A 22955-nucleotide genomic window follows, 5' to 3' on the forward strand; every position below is an offset into this window, starting at 1 on the left:
ATATTAGATTTGAGTGCACTGAGAGGAAGGGAGAAGGGATTTTTAAAAAAATAAACTAAAGACTAACCTCCTTTATTATTGTAAAAGGTGTTGTTTAAGCTGATCTTATGACAGAAGCTGGTTAAATGAGAGAACAAGGGATAATTTGTTTAGTTTAATTAAAGTAGGTATAGGTAATAAGCAAAGTGATAAGGTTTTGTGTAAGGTATGCTGGGTGAGGAATAATTAATAATTACTCGTAGGCTATTAACAAAATTTACTAATAATTTATAAGGAATTTATAGAAATGTTAGATGGATTTCTTGTGTGGTACTGTAATTATTTAGGACTGTGTGAACTTTGAGCTTGACTATTAACAATTACAATTAGTTTATATAAACACAGTTGATGATTTATTGTATTAGAGAAGCACTGAGTTTTTTTAAAAAACATTTTTTTAAAGAGTAAAGCAAGTTTATAACTGTTGTGGAGAAGATTGGAAGTCACTTTTATCTTTTATCTTTCTTTTTCTTGATATATCTATTTTTTTCTTTTCTTTTCTGGTCTTTTTTTCCTTCTGATTTCCCCCCCATGTTCTATTGTCAGTGTTAGTGTTAATATATCTGAAAAACTTAATAAAAATATTTTTTAAAGAAGCTGACTTTCTTGACCCTAAATTCTCTGTGTTTTGTGGACTGTGCTTGTAGGTCCTTACTTGGAGGAGGCTCCCATGATCCTGGACAAACCAGATGTGGTACATGCAGTGGAGGGTCAGCCAGCCTCCATCACAGTAACCCTCAATCATGTAGAGGTTGCTGTCACCTGGCGGAGGTAGGACAGCTCTTCTATGTAGCTCATTGCACCCTCTCCACCCATTGTTGGGTATGCTATGCTATGAGGAGGCTTTTCATATTACACAACTATAGTACTATGATCTCACTTTGATCACCATCGCTCCATTTTATGGAATCCTGGGATTTGTAATTTGGGGAGGGATAGACCTTGAGGCTGAGAATGCTAAGTACCCCTCCTAGGATGGAATCATAGCAGTTAATGTACAACCATAGTGCTATAATTGTATAGTGTGAAAAGGCCACAGGTTACACTCATGCTAAGATGTTGCTAAGTTTGGCAAGAGAACAGCTGTTGTGTTACTGTTGGAAGATGAGGAAGAGAGCAAGGGGAAGCAAGAAAGGGTTGAGGAGGGATGTGTCCCAGCCCAGGGGAGTCTTTAGTGTGATTTCTGTGTTACTTTGATGTATTGTTGTTGTTATCTAGAGCCAGGGACGTAGCCAGGATTTTGGGAAGGGGGGGGGGTCAAGACTAAGTGCCACCATTTTGAGAGGCTAAGAGTCCCCCCCCCCCAAGACACAAAAAGAGGGTCGAGCGTTTACCCTCGACACCTCGATGGCACCACTTTAACTTCCGTTATGGCTTCATGCTATGGAATCTTGGGATCTGTAGTTTTGAGGACCTGTTGAGTCATCTGTCAGGTGCCACAACAAACTACAAATCCCAGCATTTCACAACATGGAGCCAAGGGCAGTTAAAGTGGCATCAAACTGGGTTATTTTTTCAGTGCAGATGCAAACTGAGTCCTTCCTCTGAAGGTGTTTACATCAGATAAATTCAGCTCGATAAAGCAAAGTGCAGCTGCTCAAGCAATGAGCGGCAGCCACTCTGTTCATGCTCAGAGACACTCTGCTCATGCTTTGAGACACTGTATTCCAACTTCTGAGCTGAGCTAAGAACCCAGGCTGCATCCACACAACATTTCATTCCCACTTGCAAGAGGGATTTTTAATTCCAAGACACACACACACACACACACACACACACACACACACACACACTTTTTAATTCCAAGACCTATCTATCTATCTATCTATCTATCTATCTATCTATCTATCTAAATTTTAAATTTCAAGACATTATACCTTCCTTTCTTTTTATGAAAAACAAACCCCTTTAAGAGTATCTTATTTTGGGAGAAAGGCAGGATATAAAATCAATCAATAAAAAATTATAGTGCAATAGTCCATCAGTACATGGCTTGCATTATAAGACTTTATACCTTTATACATTTAAAAACAATTAAAATCACAGTAGGCTCAGAGTGCTACAGAATCATGGAATCATAGAGTTGGAAGAGACCCCAAGGGCCATCCAGTCCAACCCCATTCTGCCATGCAGGAACTCCCAATCAAAGCATCCTCAACAAATTATGTAATGGAAGTGTCCATCTACATTGTAGAAAGATATACTATAGATTAATGCTATGGAAAATCACCACCTTGAGTCCGTATATTGGGAGAAAGGCGGGATATAAGAAAATAACAACAACAACATCTGGGTATTGTAATTTTGTGAGACATTTAGCATTCTTTGTCAGAGAGCTCTGGTGGCACAACATACTACAAACCCCAGGATTTTCCATAGCATTAAAGTAGTGTCAAACTGGATTATTTCTGCAGTGTGCAGCCTTATTAGACTGCAGTTCCCAGCAGTCTGTGGTGCTGCTGGATGATGAGGTCTGCAGTCTAGCATTGCCTGGAGCAGGGCCATAGGACTCCACAGCCCCGATTCATCATCTTAGATTGATGCCATATATTAATTAATTAATCATAAAATCATAGAGTCGGAAGAGACCCCAAGAAGGGCCATCCAGTCTAACCCCATTCTGCCATGCAGGAACTCTCCATCAAAGCATCCCCACTGACATGCTAAAAAGGGCCAGCTAACTGTATTTTATAATTTATTCTCTTTGTCTTTTAAAAAAGAGAAAAAAGAAGGCTGGAAGGAAGCCTCTTGCCTTTTTGTATCACAGACCCTCCTCTTTTTTGATGTTGCAAAATCCAGAATGACTGTTTTTGAAAACCTGAGTTCATGATCAGAAGAAATGTCCAGAGTAGAGTCTGAGTCTCCTTTCTCTGGACTTCTGAAACCTAAATTATTCCAAAACCCAAAACTGACCCTGAGAGCATCTGGTCTGACCCCAACTCAAGGACACCTGGATATAACTGCTGAAAGTTAGAAGTCACCTTTTTCTTTCTTTTATATTTCCTTTTAGAAGCTTCCTTCCTTCCTTTTTCTTTCTTCCTTTCTCCCCTTTCTCTTCCTCCCTTTCTTTTCCTTCTTTTCTTCAGTTCTCCCTCCGTCCCTCCCTATCATTCTTCCTTCCTTTTTTCCCTTCCTTCCCTTCTTCTTTCTACTCTCCTTCTCCATCAAGAGACTTTTATTCTGGCAAAAGCACAAGGGAGGAGGGAGGAGGAGTAGGAGGAGTAGGAGTGGAAGCCAGACTCCGATGGAAACGAAAGGGAAAGAAATCACAGGGACCCACTCCCTCCCCCTCCTCTCTCTCTCTCTCTCTCCCTCCCCCCCCTCTCTCTCTCTGAGCTTGCAACTTTTGTTTTGTCTTTCCCCTTTTCCCTCTCCAAGTTCTCCATGGTTTTAATGGAGAGGAGGAGGGGGGAGGAAGGAGCTTGAACGCCCCCAGGGCCTGAAGGGGGGGTCCGGACCCCCAACCCCCCCCTTCCCTACGTCCCTGCTAGAGCCTGCCTAATTCTATGGTTTCATGGTGACATATTAATTGGAGGTTCATTATGTCCCCAAGGTATGCACAGTTGAAAGGTCAATTACATCTAGGAAAATGAAAGTTTGCAACCAGTCATGGTATGCTCTGAGTCCACCTGTCTGATCCATGTATTTGCAAATTTATGTTTCACATATTTATTCTATTAGATTTACTATGCTGAAAACATTTTAGATATAATGCCATGAGTGACAGTGGTCCTAAGCAAATACAGGATTTGGGAAATAAGATGAGCAAAGTGATAGTGATTTTCAACTTTTAATTTAAAGGCTATATAAAGAATTATAACAAATATTTTATCTCATGTAATTTCAGTTTTAGGTACGCTCAACAGCTGCTTCTTCTGCTGATGCTATTGTTTCTGAATAATGAGTTTTACTGGCTGCATCTGTTTAATTTTATTATACTGCTGTTGTTGCTGATTTGGAATTTTAGTGTGTTTTATTGTTATTTTTAATTGCTGTTAGCAACCCCGAGTGGTGTGTAAGCACTATAAGGAGAAAGAGATAATTTTCCTATAAACAATTTAAACAACAACAATAATAAAAAGAATAATATTGTGAATCATCACCACAGTGTTCATGCAATATGTCATGCTTTCCCACAAGATCATTGTCTTAAGAGTCTTAACAGACATGAAGTGCATTCATACTGACATCCAGAGCTTGGAAAAGTTACTTTTTAATTACAACTCCCAAAATTCTCCCAACCAGCGTGGTTGTTCTCTGTGCTGGTTGGAGGATTCTGAGAGTTCTAGCTTCTGCCACACTGCAGAAATAAAGCAGTTTGATACCATTAACTCCCATGCCTCAGTGCTCTAAAATTTTGAGATTTGAAGATTGGTGGAGCACCAGAACTTTTTGACATGGCTAAATATCTCACAAAACTACAAATCCCAGAATTTCATAGCATTAAGTTGTGGCAGTTAAAGGGGTATAAAATTGCTTTACTTCTGCAGTGTGGATACACCCCTAGTCCAAAACAGAATTTTGCCAAGGGTCTATTGATGAAACACTTGGTTTTGGCATGAAGATAGTTGTCAGGGGCTCTCTACTTCAGGGTAGTTGAGAAGCCATGGAGGCAGCTAACAAGGCATTCTGAGAAGAAAAAAAACCCTACTAGTTGTAGAAAATGTAAAAAGCTGAGTGTGCATTAATGGAATCCATAGTCTCCCATCCTTCTTTCTTGTCCTTCCCAGGGCTGGTGTGGTGTTGAAAGATGGCGATCCCAGTTGGGAAATGAGCATGCCTGATGATGACCAGCACTCTTTACGATTTGCCCGGGTGGGTAAGGGGGATGTGGGGGAAATGACCTGCGAGGTGAGCAACCAGCATGGATATGACCACTGCTTCATCAGTTTGGAACTGGCAGGTATGGGATGCTCAGATTGCCATGTATGCCTACTCTATGATCATCCCAATCTTTCTTTTAAGAACAGGGAAAGACCTTGGAGATCATGCCCCTCATCCTTATTGGGATGAAACGTCTCTTCAAGGCATTCCTATAATCAGGAAGCAGGGTTGTGGTTCACATAGGCTGTAGCTGTGCCTTACAGGTATGCACTGATCTGTTGTTAGAGGCTCTTGCTCCCACAGTTTGGTGCAGTCCTAGGTATTTGTATAAGCTGTCTATCAAAATGATGGGAAGAGAAGAGAAGGGTTTCACAGGCTGGCATTTTGGGGTAGGTGGGAGGATTAATTAGGGAGCTGAATGGATCTTCTCCTGCTTCAGCAGAGTGTGTATTCCTATCCCCAGAGGCACCTCGCTTTGAATCGATCATGGAAGACATTGAAGTTGGGGTGGGTGAGACCCCCCAGTTTGCTGTGGTGGTTGAGGGCAAACCCCTTCCAGACATCATGTGGTACAAGGTGAGTGTGGGTCCACATGTGAGGGAGGCTGCTGGGGTTGTGTGTCACTGAAGAATTTCCAAAGCTCCATCTTTTGCAGCTTCCTGGATGCTTCTCCATGAGTGTCTTGTCAGATCCTCTCACTTGTAATCTTCATGGCCTGTAATCTCTCAACCCGTCATATTTCTTATCCAACTGATCTTATGTCTTTCCACTCTCCTGCCCCACAGCTTCTATCCATTCTGTTTTTTTTTTTTTCTGAACATGACATAGGGCCCATACAGACAGGCCAAAATAAAGCTGCCTTGGGTCACTCTGTATGCTGTTTAAATGATGCATGTTTCCTAAGAGGCCAGAAACTGTTCCAAAGCTGTGGTCCAGTCTTTAGGACTGGAGCGTGGCTTTGGCATGGCTTCTGGCCTCTTAGGAAACATGCATCATTTAAATAGCATACCTCCAAAGTGACCCAAAGCAACTTTATTTGGTCTGTCTGTATGGGTCCATAATATAGTTAAGCACCTCTGTGAGAGTGGGTGCTTAGAAGAGGGCATGGGCTTCTCCACTTTGAGGTGGGTAGCCAGACGAAGTCTAATATTCTGGAAGTTAGCCATTCACCTCCAAATATGAATAATGGTGGAGAGGCTGTTGTTTTTTTTTCCAGAGAGGGAAGCAGTAGGGGAAAGATGAGGAAACCTTGGGTGGGGAGTCTCAGTTGCCCGGCCCCTTGCCCTGGCCTGATGTTTGCAATATTTTTGTCCCAATATGTCTTCAATAGGATGAGGTGCTCCTGACTGAAAGCAACCACCTGAGTTTCGTATATGAGGAGAGTGAATGCTCACTAGTGATACTGAACACCACAGAACAAGACAGTGGGGTCTATACATGTGTTGCATGCAACCTGGCTGGGGAAGTGTCTTGCAAGGCTGAGCTTGTGGTTCGTGCAGGTGGGTGATATCATACCAGCCATATGAGCTGCCAATTGTTAGCCTCCAGGAAACACTGGGCAGCAGGACTCCCCAAGTAATGTTGAGTGTTGTTGGTGGCCTGCTACTGGGCAATGGTGGTTGTCAGAGCAAGGCTAGAGTTCTGGCTGCACTTTCTCCAATCCAGATCTAGAACATGGGATGTCCAACCCAGTGTCCCTGAGGTTTCGTGCTGGAGCTGAAGGCTGTAGTGCAGCAGATTGAAAGTGTCATTATTTTAATCATGTATAGGCTAGCCTCCTGTAATATGAGAAGTCATCCTTGCCAAATCAGAGATTGCTTGCCAATCGCAGAGTATCTATTAGAATTAAAAAGAGATGTGCTTTATCAGATCTATCCAGTCCAGTGTTCTGCCCCTGCAGCACCAATCAGGAAACTACAGCATGCCCATGAGCAGGACATGAACTCTTAGAAATCTTCTAGTCCAGCTCTGTAGCAACTCATATGCAGTGGCATACTGCCTCTGGTCATACATCAGAACTATCCATCCATCAGGACATATATCCGTCAGGACATATATCCATCAGGGTCGGATCACGTTCTGTTCATGTTCTCTATTCTTTTCTATGCCCAAAGCAAGTTCTGACTGCATATACACAGATTCAGGTGGCTCATTCAGCTAGGCCTCAGCTAAAGAACTACATGCTGAAGGATGGAGGAAGCTAAATGGACCATATAACTGGACCATTAAGGTTACTATAGTGTATATATTGAGTGGCTGTGGCTCTCTATAAAACTGGGTCTTCCCTGACCCTACCTAGAGATGCCAGGGATTAGGACCTGCCACAAGTGATGGCCTCTCCTCATTGAGGATTAAGGTCAGGTCCAAGAGATTACTGGTTCAAATTCAAGAGTCCCTGATAGTAGACGTCCTATTGAGGATTAATGCAAACATTATCCTCTTCATAACATCATACGAATGGGACTTATGGGCATTTCGGAGTCTAGGACTCAAAATAAGCTGGACACTAAGGATTAGAACTTCCTATAAGAATGTCAAAAGGGGGGCAGAAGGAAATCGGGGAAGTGGTTGTGGAGTGTGTGTCTTCTTTTCTTCTACTTATCATTGCTTCTCTCCTTCTCTTTTGGCCCTTCTTGCTCTGTAGCTGTGCCAGATGCTGATGCTGCACGGGCAGAAGAAGAGTCCCACATAGTCCGCCGCCTGGCTGAATATTATGATGTCCATGAGGAGATCAACAGGTGAGGGAAGAGGGGGAAAGCCATCAGTGAGACACAGGGGAAGAAGGTTCTCTCCTTCTCTTTTGGGAAGAAGGTTCTCTCCTTGCTCCCAGCTGAATGGGCTGGGAATTTTACTTGGTAGAAGCAGATCTAGCAGGAAGGGTTGCACATCTTAGGTCTAAAACACACTGCAGAAGTAATCCAGTTTGGGACTGCTTTAACTGCTCTGGTTCAGTGCTAGGGAATTCTGGGAACTGTAGCTTTTGTGAGACATTTAGCCTTCTTTGTCAGAGGGCTCATTCCCACTTACTGGATAATCCACTTCCTGATTTGACTTTGCTCCTCGTTGGAAATCAATTCAGAAAAGCCTCTTGTTCCCACTATAAAGCAGATCTTTTCTTGTCTCTGTGTAATCGGATTTTATTTTTTGCATGGTTGTCGTTCCCACTACTTGAGCCGCTGCAAAATGACTGTCAATCACAGTGACGTAAGCAGCAGCCTGGACTTTTGACAAATTTGACAGGGCCCTTCCAAACCCCTGGGATGCTTAGATCTCCTGATCTAGGCATCCCAGCCCCCCAAGCCCCTGAAATATTTAGATCTCCCTATCTAGGCATCCCAGGCCCCCGCCTCCAATACCCTGGGATGCCTAGATCTCCCGATTTAGGCATCCCAGGGCCCCCTCCAAACCCCTAGGATACCTAGATCTTGGAAATGGAGGACAGGGCGACCCAGAGAGGCTTGGAAACGGAGGACAGGGGACCCAGAGAGGCTTGGAAACAGAGGACAGGGGGATCTAAAGAGGCTTGGAAATGGAGGACAGGGGACCCAGAGAGGCTTGTGGGAAGCAGAACAGGGCATGTTTTCTTTTCCTTCTTTCTTTTTTGTAAATAAAATTAATTGATGTAGCAACAGAGTGGTTTAGCACCTTTGCAAGTTGCTAAACCATTCTGTCGCTTCATTGATTAATTTTATTTTTTTTTAATAAAAGGAACCAAAAGTCACACCAATAAATGAAAAGGCAGCATGGGGGGGGGGGAGGTGACATCTCCAAAAATGGGGAGTGATTGTAAACACCCCTCTGCCATTAGTTCCTCCCCTCCAGAATGCTGAGATTCCAATCTGTCATTCCCATTTTCTCAACACTCTTTGGAATCCTGGTTTTTCAAAAGAACCTCTTTTAAGCTAATGTTTAGAGAAAAATGGTTCTTTTGCCTTTGCCTCACTTCATCATGACAGATTCAATCACATTGCGACAGGAACCGGGTTCAAATGGGAACGAGGATTATTTGCTCCGAATTGCAATTCACTATATTTGATAGTGGGAACAAGCCCAGAGAGCTCTGGTGCCACAACAAACTACAGTTCCCAGATTCTCTAGCACTGAGCCAGGTCAGTTAAAGCAGTCTCAAACTGGATTATTTCTGCAGTGTGTTTTGGACTTTAGTTACAGGAGCTGTGCTGCTCCTAGGGTAAGATATACAGATGTGAATTCACTTATGAGTTCATCTGAATCATTCTCAAAGGCCCCATTCCCACTGGGCATATAAAGCGACGCATTTCGCTGTGATTCTGACTTGCATCTTTTTTCCGAGTTGTATTCGAATCTGGTCCCTTGTTCCCATTATGAAAGGGTGCAAATGGACTCGGGTTTTTTTGACCCATGTTCTCGTTCCCATTGAAATTTTCTCGGTTGTAATTTGAAGCGGACTTTTTTGCTCCCTGTTCCCATTGCCCTTCCAGAATCTCTTTTTTTTAAAGCAGCTGTCAGTCAAGTGCCTAGGTGCTTGACATCACAGCCAATCAATCGCTTAGGCACTTTTCCCCTCTGGGAAAGGGAGAAGGAGCCTCTATTCCCCTAAGTCCCTTTGCCTCCCAAGCTGTCCTGTGTCTCCCCAAAGTCCCTGTGACAGATGGCCATCCAGCCTCTGTTTAAAAACCTCCACAAAAGGAGACTCCACCACTCTCCAAGGGAATATGGAATAGCTCATACTGTCAGGAAGTTCTTCCTAATGTCGAGGTGGGATCTCCTGTTCTCTTTTAAGGAGGCTACATAGTTGTAATTATAAAGTAATTAAAAACTGACAGACTGCAAAAAGAATGAAGTTATCACTTGTGAAGTTGCAGTTGTACTATAATATAATTACACCCTTTGTTACTGGAGATAGGAATTAATTGTAAATTAATTATAAATAAGTACCTGTTTGTAACTGCTAACATCCAAGCTCTTGCAAAGCAAAATAATGATCCAGCAAAGCATGAAAAAGGGGCAAGGGAGACCTTACTTGGTGGAGCCTCATTTGATGCATGTTTCCTAGGGGAGCCTTCTCATATGTGCGGCGAGTGACCCAGAAGAGCTCCGGTTTGGCCTTTGCTGCCAAGTTCATCCCATGCCATGCCAAAGCCAAGAAATCAGCACGCCGTGAGCTTGGCATCCTAGCTCAGCTGGAGCACGAACGCATTGTCTACTTCCATGATGCCTTTGAGAAGAGAAATGCCCTTATAATTATCATGGAGCTGTATCCTCCTCTGTTTTTCTTATTTATTTATTTATTTATTTATTTATTTATTTAGTATCCTGTCTTTCACCTAAAATGGAATCCAAGGCCTTTCCTGTCTTTCTTCCTGGGCATGACTCAGGATTGCTTCATTTGTGGGGCCTGGTAGGGTGAGAGCTTGAAATCTAGGTAGTGAATACTTTTTTTCTCTTTGTCCCCCTCTCCCCTCCCCATGGTATCTGAGACTTCTTGGATGCAACTGCTTTTTGGATCCCATGGCAGCCAGGCTGGCCTATGTTGTAGGAAAGTGTATTGTATTTTCTTAGGTACCATTTCCCTTGACAGATTATGCAGCTGCACTGGAGATGAACTGCTGGAACGTATAGCAAGGAAGTCTTCAGTGAGTGAATCAGAAGTAAGTTCAGGCTGGAGTAATCCATACAGGGCCATCCAGATCTGTTCTTCATCCTGGAAAGGATTTATTTATTAGGAAACATATTACTCCACTCTTCAGTGGGACTTTCAGAGTAGTTGACATTTAATTAAAAATACAAACACACAGTAAAAACCAAGAACAATACAGTCAAAAGGCAATAACAATACAGACAGGAAAGCAGCAGAACAGCAAATTAAATTTTATTTTAAAGAGTATTTTCAAATCAAAAGATCTAAAAGGCCTAACCACCCACCCCCCCAAAAAGTCTTCACCCAGCAGTTGAAAGGACAACAAAGACTTCTGTAGAGAATGTTTCAGAAATGGGATACCACAACTAAAAGCCCTTGTGTCTAGTCATCAGCTCTTAATTCTTATGGCAAGGGGACCCAAAGAAAGAATTCCAAGTTCAGATAGGTTTGTGGAGGAAAAGAAAGGTTTTAGATATTCAGGGATCAAACCTTTCAGAGCTTTAAAGGTTACAGTAACACTTTAATGTTTGTTTGGAAGTGAATAAGGAGCCAGTGCAGTTGTGTTAAAATGGTTAAGATACTGTTCTTTCTCCCACTTCCAGCAAGAACTCTAATCACAGCATTCAGAACCAAATGAAGTTTCTGAAGAATCTTCAGAGGCAGCCTCGTGTATATTTTACTACAGTAATCTGAATTCAATCTTACTAGAGCATAGGTAACCAAGGCCTGTTACAGACAGGCCAAAATAAAGCTGCTTTGAGTCACTTTGGAGGTATGGTATTTCAATGATGCATGAGTCCTAAGAGTCCAAAAGCCACACCAACGCTTCATTCCAGTCCTTAGAAGTGGAGCATGGCTTTGGTGCGGCTTTTGGACTCTTAGGACGCATGCATCATTGAAATACCATACCTCCAAAGTGACTCGAAGCAGCTTTATTTTGGTCTGTCTGTAACAGGCCCAAGACCAGACTAACTCCAGAAGCAACAGTAACTGGCACACCAGATTCAACTGGCTGTATTACTGTGACTGCTAGGAACTTCAAAGAGAAGGCTCAGTCTAAGGCCCCATTCATACTGGTCTAAAAGACCTGGAAGGAACTGGGCTGATCCGGATGCCCCTCCCCCGAATCGCTCCGTTAGCAAGTGCCCACTACAAATTTGAAATCGAATGCATTTTGACCTGCAAATTAGAAATCGAATGCATTCTGTGTCTGCTGGCGAGGTGGCTGCTGCCAATCAAGCTATCGTCATGGTGACGTTTGCAGGGCATCGGGGAAAGTGTCCTCCCTTTTTAAAGAGCCAGGCACAGGGGTTTCAGCGGCTGAAGCAGGGAGAGAGATGCCTCTCTCTCTCTCTCTTTTTTTATAAACCTGTGGGCTTTGGGGTCAGATCTGCCCCTGTCCCAGGCAAAGGATGGGATTGCCATGCATTTCTTTTATGCTTTTAAAAGCAACATTAGCTTTCCCTTTGCTTCCCTTGCTGTATCTGCTCAAGAAGACAAACCATGCGCATATTTGCTCAAAAAAATTGTTAAAAATGTAACATTGATTGTTTGCAACATTTGTAGCTTCCCCCTCTGCAGAAGGCAAGGAGATCCAAGGATATAAAGTGCAAGCCCAGCTCCATCTGCCTCTGGAATACAAACATAATGTATTCAATGCGCATATTTGCTCCAAAAAAATTGTTAAAAATGTAACATTGATTGTTTGCAACATTTGTAGCTTCCCCCTCTGCAGAAGGCAAGGAGATCCAAGGATATAAAGTGCAAGCCCAGCTCCATCTGCCTCTGGAATACAAACATAATGTATTCAATGCGCATATTTGCTCAAAAAAAATTGTTTGAATTTGAAAAGGGGGGGGGGGGTTGCCTGACATGAGCTCCGTTCGTGACCTGAATTTTTTCCTCCTGCAAGGGAAGGAATGCCCAGCGACAGAGGGCTTTGGGCAGGGGATGCAGGGAAAAGAGGCTCCTAAAGAATGCCTTCCCTTGCTCTCTTCTTCCCAGGACTCTTTCCTCCTCCCCCTCCCCTCCGATGAGGGGAGGAAATGCCTTGCCCTTTGCCCACCCTCGGACCTAAATCCCTCCCTCAATTTGCCTCGATCGTGATCGAGGCCAAGTTCTCATTCCCAGGACCCGGGGTTTTCCAAAAGAAACGGTATTTGCGCCGATTTCAAAAACACCGCGCTAGGGGCCATTTAACACGGAACGGGTGTGCAAGCCCCGGATTCGCTTGTGTGAGATTCGGGGTGAGTAGGAACTTCACGTGATTGAATCGGTTTCAGAACCGATTTTTTTTGTAATGTGAATGGGCCCTAAGAGGACTTCCCATACTATGGATATCTAAGGAGGGACTGTAACAATATTTGGAACAACCTGAAAACACTACCTCCAGGGTCATCTGAATGATAACCTCATCATAACCTCAGTCTCTGGAATGAGCTTCAGATTATTTGCCATACAGTTGATGCCAATGAAACCTACTAAGAGTTTAGAATAATTCATTAGGTCTCCCTCTTCCAATCCTTTTCCTGACAATTTTTTTTCTATTAGGGTGACCAAAGCACTTTCAGCACTAAATTTAACAAAGATATATTAGATGGGTTGAGGATGGGGAGAAGGCTTCCATTGAAATAACATTTGAGGGCGGGGGCTTAGGGCTTGATGATTCGCTTTCCTTCATTCAGTACATAGGAAGCTAATTTGAAATCATATTAACTGTGTCTTCCACTCCACATAGATACGCTCCTACATGCGGCAGGTCCTAGAAGGAATCAGCTACCTCCACCATCATGGCATCTTGCATCTTGACATTAAGGTGAGCACATTCCAACCTGTCCTGTGGCGTATCCATGATTTTAGTTGGATTGTCTGAGCATTTGACTCAGTGTCTTTTGCACGGAACCATAATGAGCTTGTTCACTAACTCATAGCATGTACAAGCAACACAAATGGTTAACATTATTGGCAATGCTATAGAATTAAACTTTGCTTCTCTAATCATTGGTTAACACTGCCACTTGCCCTTATTGAGTCAGTGGAAAGATGTCAACCTTGATTTCCTTGCTATGTCTTCAACAATTATTCTTGGATTTCAAACCCTTCATTCTATGTACTCCTGTTTGCTCAGTGGACTACAAAAAGGACAGATTACTTGTATCTAGAGGTCTAACTGTTTGATATCTGAGAGGTTTTGAAATTGGCTGTCTGCCTGTAATCTGTGTGGGTATGTGCTTTCAAGTCACCTGTCAACTTATGGTGACCACTTGAATTTCGTAGGGTTTTCTTAGGCAAGGAATACTCAGAGGTGTTTTTGCCAGTTCCCTCTGAAATAGAGCCTACAACACCTGGTATTCATTGGCAGTCCCCAAGTCAAGTACTAATTAGAGGTGACCATGCTTGGCTTCTCAAGATCAAGAGGGATCTGATGCTGTTAGGGTATTTAGGCCCTCATTTGTAATCCATATAGGGCCGGAGTGGTGGATGGTTTAAGTGTTGAACTATTAGGTTTATTGCACAGGCCCTAGAACGGGCCCATCGCGTTACAAATAGGGGGCGTGATGGGAACCAGATGGGGTGAAGAACACATCTTACTGCACAGGAGAACGCCGCTGCTGCTGCCGGACGTTCCCATTGCATTCCACATCCATTCCAGAAGGGGCGATTTTTGAGAACGCTTTCGAACAGTTCTCAAAAATTGTTCCCTCTGGGATGGATGTGGAACATGATGGGAACGTCCGGCAGTGGTGGTGGCATTCTCTTGTGCGGAAAGATGAGTTCGGCTCCCATCACACCCCCTTTTTATAACACAAAGGGCCCATTCTAGGGCCTGTGCAATAACCTTCCTTGACTCTGGAGATCAGTAGCTGATTCCCTCCTTGGCCATGGAAACTGACACACAGGGCAAAATTGGAAATTTAAAGTGGGCCAATGCAGAGTCATCCAGGGTTTAGGGACAAATTTGCAGTTGCTTTTCACGTGATGCTGCATGCAATCAGAAGAGAATCCAGGGACAATGTGGGGTCAATCAGGAAATAAGCAAATTTGCAAAACTACTGGATTTACGTTTCCATTTTGCTTGCAAATTGATTCCTCTCATGTAATGGCTGCTGTGTGAAAAACCAAGGCTCCAGATGCATCCAGTTTCCTGATTTCCCAAGCTGCCTTGCTATTCCAAAGAGGGAGAATCTTATAGGGACACACACACACTTCCCTTGCTTTCCTCCTATTTGCAGGCTGTAATTAAGGGAAGAGCTTGTGAGAAAGTGGCAGAGAGAAAGTGTTTTAGAAGTCCTCCTGGACAGGAGGGAGAAATGGAGGACATGCCTTGGAAAAGGAGGGCATGGAATCAGGCAGGTTTAGGGACACAGCCCCCTCCTTTCTCTCTCTTGTATGTGTGAGTGTGTGAGCGTGTCTTTGTGTGTGGTTTTGGACTTTGCGAAGGGAAACCTCATTCTGCCTTGTTCTGAAACACGTTTTGGGACTTCTGTGGCAAAGAGGATTCCCCCCCCCCCGTATCTCCTCCCCTCCCTTCCCCTCCCTGGAGCATGTGTGTGTGTTTGCGCACTTGTGGAAATGACAATTTTGAGCATGCTCAGAAAAGGTATTTATAGTCTGTAACCCCGCTTTAATCCACCGGGAGAGGCGGGGAAACATTAATAATAATAATAATAATAATAATAATAATAATAATAATCTTGCAATGGGGATTTGTTTGTCTCCTTTTGATACCCAAATTTGCATTGAGCCCACTTTAATGTGCTTTTAATTCCTTTTTGTGTTCTCTGTGTGATAACTAATAGCAAATGGGATTGATTTTCTGGGATGCCACCACTTTAACCATTTTTGGGATGGAAACACATAGGACCTACGTGTGATAAAGTCGTAAGTGAGCTTGTGTACACTCTCAGCCCCAGAAAACCTGACGATAGCGTCGCCATAAGGGAACCAACTTGAAGGCACACAAAAACAACTGTCATCTGTAGCACTGAAATCCCTGCTTGGGAAAGCAGCAGGAAGGACAGGAGATGGGAAGGGAGATAAGCTGTCTGGCCAGCCTCACTTTAAATAATAACTCAACCCTGCAGTTGTGCTGGTTTTAAACTGCTGCAACTTTGCCTCAGTCACTTCATGCAATGAAGAGATTCTCCTTCAGATGGGAGGGAGTATCTGTATATTATTATTGTGTTATGTGGGCTATTTGGATATGCTCCTTTCCTCCACACCATCCTGATAGTATCTGTAAAGAGAAGTCAGATGGTGACTGGGGAGGAACTCTGTTGCTAAGGGTTTCCTAGGAACCTTGAAGAGTTTGTATTACAACTTTCAGGTACAGGTACAGATTACTGGCAAACAGCAGGGCATCTGAGAAAAATGTTTTAAAATAAAAAGAAACATGCTGCGCCAGACCAGATGTTTATGTAGTCCAGCATTCTGTTCTCCAGGGCTGCTGACTAGATGCTGCTGAGAATCCCACAGGTGAGATCTGACTGTAAACTGCACTCTTCTGCTCTGAGTCTCTGGCATATTAGTAAACCATTCTTGGATATTTTCCACTTTCATCACTGTGGGAACGAGTGAAGGATATGTTGGAGTGGATGGCCAAGACCCCATGGGGAAGCTTCAATTCCTCACAGAATAGTTTCCTTAATAAAGGTGTTGTAACTGGGAGGGTTGCAGAACAACAACAAATGCAGGGAGGTGTTGACTAACATCACAAAAATCAGAGGATACAGGGGAGAAAGGGTTCAAGGGTTGTGAATGGCACCAGAAGCAAAAAGATGTTCAGACTTCATAGTATAAATTGGATTTGGAGAAGAAGTGCAAAGGGTTAGCTGACTTTGCCTTGAGGCAGGGAAAGCCTCTCTCTCTATTCTGTATCATCTTTGACAGATTCCAGCAGAAGCTCATACTGTTTAGCATATTGACAAGCAGATGGACAAGAAACACTTCAAGGCTTCCTAGGGGGAGCGAATGTAGGCTGTGAAATCACTCCTGTATTAAGCAGGATGCAAAAGAGCAGAAATCGTGGTGATGCTCCTTTTTCTAGGTTTAAAGTGACAGTGGGGATTAACTGCATGGACGGTTTCCTAACGGAGAAGTCAAGTCCCTTGTAAATTCCATATGGAAGTTGGATCCCCTTTTAAGAAATATAGTTTTATCATAATAGGTCCAGTGGAGTGAATTATATAATATTGGCTGCATGGAATTTTCTGGAGAAGGGAAACATTTCTGTAATCTCTTGCAATGAAAAATCATGCCTGATGATTATCTCTCCAGAAGTTCAGGATATTTCTCAGTGGCAAGTTTTCTTCTTTTTAGCAAACAGCTTTTTGTGGAGGCACCTCTTTAAATGCCCCTTTACCTTGTTGTTCCTTACAGCCAGAAAACCTTTTGTTGGCCGAACCAGGCAGTGATCAAGTGCGAATATGTGACTTTGGTAATGCCCAGGAGCTGACTCCAGATGAGACCCAGTACTGCAAATATGGCACCCCTGAATTTGTAGGCCCAGAGATCGTCAGCCAGAGTCCTGTCTCCAGTGTCACTGATGTCTGGTAAAATGAAAACCACCTACAAAATGTGATGTATGTCTGTGTTAACAGATTAGGCTTCCCTGAACATAGACATCAGAAAGGGGGTGTGAGTTTAAAGAAAGAAAATGCTTAGTTCAAGCATTGGGTTTGCTCAGCAAAAGATTACTATGGTATTACTTTGCCCCAGAGATGGTAAAAGTTAATGTTTTTGGACCAGAGCTACAATAATTCCCCAGTCTACATGTAGCCATGCTGGCTTGAGGTGATTGCCCTGAGGATTCTTGGGAGCAGTAGTCTAAAAAGTAACTTTTCCAGATTGTGGAATATGGGCATACTTCATATATAGCCAAGAATAATTTAGAGTGTGTAGTGCATTATTTGGAAAGGAAATTGGGGAATTTATACTGGATTTACACTTGTGTCTGCTGGATCGTAGGATGGGATGGTGGGATGACTCAGAGCCATGCTGACTCTTCTGAATCAGCTTCTGCCCTTTCCCTTTAAGAGCAAAGCAAAGCATATGTTTGTGTGAATAAAAGTTGAAGAGTAAGAACATGTTCCACTGGCTTGTCATAGCTGGCCCACTGTGGTGCACTTTTTTCTTCTCTGTGTTGTGTCTTCCTCTTGAAAAGAAATCAAAACAGCCAGCACCCTGGGTTCCCTCAGGAATCTTGGACTCACACTATTTTCTAAGCAATAAGATCTATTCTGTCATCAGCATCAGCATCAACCATAGCTTGCCACTTGGGCTGTTTAACTAGGTTCCTTGAAGTTCCTTGTCAAGATCCTGAAATTCTATCTCTTCTCTTTTTACAGGCCAGTGGGAGTGATCACATATCTATGGTAAGCCTCAGATTTGGTAAGCTGGGCTAGGACCAGACAACTCTTTCTCATCATCCTTGCATCTCCACCACACTTGGTGAACAAGTGGCATAGATGAGGTCCTCCCATAAATCAAGATGATAATCCCCAGAGCTTGGGAAAGTAACTTTATTGGACTATAGTGATGGCTAATTGTAGTCCAAAAATAAACCTTTCAAGGTCTCCTAATTCCACCTCACTATGCACTGACATAGTGCCTCATTCTGCTCTCAGAGGCTCTACTGCCTCCTACAAATTAGGGATGAGGACCTTTGAAAACCTGTGCTAGTGAATTTCCCCATCTGCCCCCATAGCTATTCAGTTGCATGCTGGGTGGGCATGGGAGCCCCTCAGAGTCTGTCCCAAGCATATATGTTGGGTGTGTGCTGTTCTGATTATTCCCTCTCTCTCAGTCTCACAGGGATTTCCCCATTTGTGGGTGAGAATGATAAGACAACGCTCATGAACATCCGCAACTACAATGTGGCTTTTGAGGAAAATATGTTCACAGGATTGACAAGGGAGGCAAAAGGCTTTGTCATCAAAGTGTTAGTTAATGATCGCCTGTGAGTAATGGGGTCTTCTTATGGTCCTCTTTGGGAGGGAGGGATTTTATGCGTAGGCCCACAAAACCCTCAATTACATGGAATATCTCTCTCTGAAATTCAGACTGCTTCCCATCTGCTACCTATTTCATGGATGGTTGCATCTTAATGTGGCCTGTTGTGTTTGTTGAATACTTTATTTTTATTATATGCTGTTTTGAAAATTCCAGCGCAAAAGTTTATAAATAAATACTGTGGGCCCTTGATATCTTCTGAGGTTTGGTTCCAGGACCCCTCGTGGATACCAAAATGGGATGCTCAAGTCCCATTAAATACAGTGTTGTAGTAAAATGATGTCCTTTATCAAAATCAAGGTTTGGTTTTTGGAATTTATATCTTTATATCTATTAGAAATAATTTCAAGCCATGCTTGAATCAATTGATTAAAAAAAATCAATAGATATGGAGGGCTGACTGTTTAATGAAGAGGACTTCTATTCCATCCTGCAGTGTGTAGTGAGGCGGGGGAGAAAAGAAGCTTTGATCCCCCTCCATTGAGACAGAAAGGGAAACCCACATGGAGAAGCCTGAGAGGACTGAAGCGACTTATGAACAAGCACATAGACTAATTACTTTATGCCAGGGCTACCTTTGTGGTCCCTAGGGCCCTGCAGGTTCCAAAAACATTTTTGGCCCCCAAATAACCCCTATGGGTCTTCAGAGGTAATTTCACCATATTATTCTCCCTACCACCAACAATTTACTTCCTTTCTTGGAAGTGCCTTAGAAGTTGACTTCCACGTAGTTTCCTTTTGGAAAAAAAGTTTCTACTGGGCCTAAATTGTCTAAGGTGGACCCAAAACATGGCAAAATTTACTCCTACACTTTCTAGGGGGCATTGGGTGCAAATATGCATTTTTCCAGAGCGGTAGTGCAAGATGCAGCCTCCAAGGTTGCTGGGGAGGAGGGCAATACAGCTTCTAACCTCCAACAGTTGCCCACCCCTGCCATATATCCTTACCTTGACTTTTCCAGTAACAAACAGGAAATGATATATATCAATTATTTATCTATTTATTTATTTCCATATATTTTTACCCTTTCTCTTTAAACGAATTCCAAGGTGGTTGAGCAATAGTGGATTGTTTTCAGAAAGTGAAGAATGTAAACTCTTTTTAAAACTCTGAATACAATTCCCAGGGCCTTTTAAGTCTGGAGAAGTAGACTAGGCATGGGGCAGAACTTGAAAACTTTTCCTCTCTTTTGGGACTATACCTGTCAGAATCACCTAGCTAACATGAACATCGCTAGGCTGGCTGGAGGAGTCTGAGAGTTGTAGTTCAAAAGCTCTGAAGAGAAATGGGTTAAGAGGAAAACACCCAGACTACACCATTCTGCTTTCAGCAGAAGAAAGCAAAAATGGGCTGGAGAGAGCTGAAAGTGGAAGAATATAATTTTATCTAAAGTTTACTGTGTGAAGTGATGGATATCAGTTTCTAGAGCTTTGCTCCAAATTAGTAAATGCCACTTCTGCACATTGACTCTTGTCTCTCTTTCTTTTAATAGGAGGCCCAATGCAGAGCAGACCTTGGAGCATCCCTGGTTCAAGGTGAATCCATTTTCTGAAGCCTTCTTAGACAGTGCAATGTGGGGCTCATGCTGGCTTTTGGGGACTGGAGTGGGAGAGCCTAGTCCAGAAGTGGAAACTGTGTGGCTTTCCAGATATTTTTCAATTGCACCTCCCAACAGCCTTTGGCCACATAGTCAATGGTGAGGAATGCTGGGCTCTACAGTTGAACAGCATGTGGAGGGCCACACTGTTTCCACCACTGCTCTAGAAAGAAGGTCAAGGTAGCTCAGTGGCAAAGGTTCCTTCAGGCTTGGGCTTCTGCCACATATTCAAGGGGGGGGGGGGGGAAGAAACTCTTTCTACCTGCCTGACCCTGCCTCCATTTGTCCTCCCTTTCAGACCCTGGCCAAGGGCAAGAGCATCAGTATGGATCATCTCAAGCTCTTCATATCTCGTAGGAGGTGGCAGGTAAATTTCACCATTCTTAGTGATAAGGAACACTCCTCTGTGGCTGTTGGTTTGAAGGCAGTTCAGTGCTTGGTTTGAGCTTGTGGGTTTCATGAACCTTAAAAGGAAAGTGGGTGTGAAGGTGAGCTTAGACCACTGGTTCTCAGACTCTTTACCCTTGTGACCCCCCCTTTACATCTACATCCAGACTGTCTCAGGGAGACCAGAATAGCCATCTCTTTATTGTCCTTCTGCCAGCAAGCTAAGACCTTCCTGTTCAGAGAGGCATTTGAAACAGAAAATTTTTAAAGAATGGGCCAGGATGTTACATTGTTTTAATGCATTTTAAACATTTTTACCTTTTTAATAGTATTTTATTATTTTAATTTGTAATTTATATTAATATTTTAAGAATTTAATTCTATTTCAATGTACCTTTTTGTATGCTTGTATACTGTTTTTTAATATTGTAAGCCACCCTGAGCCTCAGTTTCAGGAACCAGGTAGGATGATGATGATGGTGGTGATGATGATGATGATGATGATGATGATGATTCACATGCCCCTGCTTAAAGTAGTATATGAATAAACATATTTTGTTTGTTTAGTTTGTTTTGTACATGCATTCATATATGTTCATATTCTAACATCTTATAAGGAAATAGCTCTCCTCCTCTTCCTTCTCCCTCAGGCAAAGACTCCATGCAATCTCATTGGAGTTTATCACATGGAGATTTTTAGAGCTTTTGCAGCTCAGTTCTGACGTGAGTGCGGGTCCAACGATTCGGATTCACATCATAACGTGAATGTGTTTTCAGACGCGATTCCTTTCTATGGGAGCTCCTTGTGAGGTGCTTCCGCAGTGATTCCAAAGTGACCCCTCATTTTGGTGAAATTGGAAAAAAAGGGAATTCACAGAATCTGCTTTGAAGCTCACTTCGATTTCACTTTGAATTGGTCTGGTGTGGAAAACCACTCCGATGTCGCCCCCCTTGGCCCCCTGAATCCTGCTCTGTCATCCCCCTCCTCCTCCTGCATCCCCATCTCGCCCCCTCTGACACCTATTCCACGATCCCCTGCTGCTCCTGCATCCCCATCTCGCACCCTCTGACATCCTGCCACCTATCCCATCATCCCCTGCTGCTCCTGCATCCCCATCTCGCCCCCTCTGGCACCTATCCCATCATGCCCTGCTGCTCCTGCATCCCCACCTCACCCCCTCTGACACCTATCCTATCATCCCCTGCTGCTCCTGCATCCCCATCTCGCCCCCTCTGACACCTTGCCACCTATCCCATCATCTCCTGCTGCTCCTGAATCCCTATGAAGGATGACAGCTAAGGAGGGGGCAAGGAAGGAGGACAGCGTCCAGAGCCCCACTGAGCATGCGCAAGGGTGCCGAGAACCCTCAAAGTATGCTCCGGTGTGGTAATACAATGTGCACTCACCCCGTTTTGCTTGAATCCGCATCACATGACTTACTTGGAATCAAGCTGACTCCGCTTCCCCCTCGATTCGGAAGGGCAATGGAAAGGCAACCAGGTGTGGTAAAACATCACGTTTTAACGTGAATTCGCATTGCTAGACAGGAGTGACTCTGAATCTGGTGTGAAAAAACATCACTTTTCGCATTGCTAGAACAGGAGTGACTGCGGATCTGAGCTGCAAACCCCTCATGTGTGATAAGGGCCATTGTCTTTCTCTTCTTCCCCAGGACACAAAAGATTTGGGAAGTAGTGGAGGAGGAAGGATCAGGGCCTCCAAGTCTCATGTCCCCCCCCCCCCCCCCCCAATCAACTCTTGTGTTACCACAAGTGTTCCACCCCATAGTTTGAGAATTACCAGCTTAGACTGTTTCTGCAAACACAAGCCAATACCTTGGTCATTTCCAGCTTGCTAGCAGACATATCTTTACATATGAATTTGGGCCAACCTTACATTAAAGCAAATTTTAAAAACATGTCTTCTGCTCTGGATCTTCCGAGAAAAATCTGGAGCACTCCAGAGTGATACCAGGTGGCTGTTTACACAGTGTCCTACCCCCACTGTGCTTCCTCGCACTGCCATTGCTGGTACAGGTCACTCCCTCTAAAATCACAGGAATATGATCAATGCTAGGCACCTTGTTTTTAACTTCAGAGGGAATGGCTTACACTGCCTGTGGCAAACAACTTCTTTTATATACTGCTTCATACTGAACTAACAGTGTCTAAGCTGTTTACAACTGTAAGCTAATTGCCCCCAACAACTGGTTACTCATTTTAGTGACCCCGGAAGGATGCAAGCCTGAGTCAAGCTTGAGCCCCCTTAGCTGGGATTGAACTCACAACCTTATGGTTTTGAGTGAGTGGCTGCAGTACAGGCATTTAACTCCACCGGCAGCACTGGGCAGCATAGTGGGATGCAGGTGTAGACAGCCACTTGACATTGTTATTGTTGATAGTGGGAGAATTCAGGGCAGCTTTGGGCCAGAATACTTCGGGAGTGTCCCAGAGTGTTCTGGCCAGTGTAGATCTGCT

The 22955-nt window shown here is 43.6% G+C and overlaps 1 protein-coding gene across 6 annotated transcripts in view; it reads left to right on the forward strand.

The window, feature by feature from the left end:
- Positions 1 to 22955, forward strand: part of SPEG (striated muscle enriched protein kinase) — a 177556-nt gene that overhangs the window by 131599 nt on the left and 23002 nt on the right. For 5 of the 6 annotated variants that reach the window (XM_089520471.1, XM_089520477.1, XM_089520473.1 and 2 more), the window contains 13 exons: positions 687 to 810; positions 4770 to 4942; positions 5327 to 5439; positions 6194 to 6362; positions 7508 to 7601; positions 9899 to 10099; positions 10433 to 10493; positions 13221 to 13298; positions 16862 to 17034; positions 17830 to 17856; positions 18288 to 18440; positions 19986 to 20028; positions 20389 to 20457. In XM_089520471.1, the coding sequence (XP_089376597.1) occupies positions 687 to 810; positions 4770 to 4942; positions 5327 to 5439; positions 6194 to 6362; positions 7508 to 7601; positions 9899 to 10099; positions 10433 to 10493; positions 13221 to 13298; positions 16862 to 17034; positions 17830 to 17856; positions 18288 to 18440; positions 19986 to 20028; positions 20389 to 20457 (1478 nt within the window). Of the gene's footprint in view, positions 1 to 686; positions 811 to 4769; positions 4943 to 5326; positions 5440 to 6193; positions 6363 to 7507; positions 7602 to 9898; positions 10100 to 10423; positions 10494 to 13220; positions 13299 to 16861; positions 17035 to 17829; positions 17857 to 18287; positions 18441 to 19985; positions 20029 to 20388; positions 20458 to 22955 lie in introns of all 6 variants that reach the window. The other variant, XM_089520475.1, reaches the window with a different exon arrangement.

Source organism: Sceloporus occidentalis, unplaced genomic scaffold (assembly GCF_023333645.1).
Source record: "Sceloporus occidentalis isolate IW3139 unplaced genomic scaffold, rSceOcc1.0.p SCAF_4, whole genome shotgun sequence".
Lineage (NCBI taxonomy): Eukaryota > Metazoa > Chordata > Lepidosauria > Squamata > Phrynosomatidae > Sceloporus > Sceloporus occidentalis.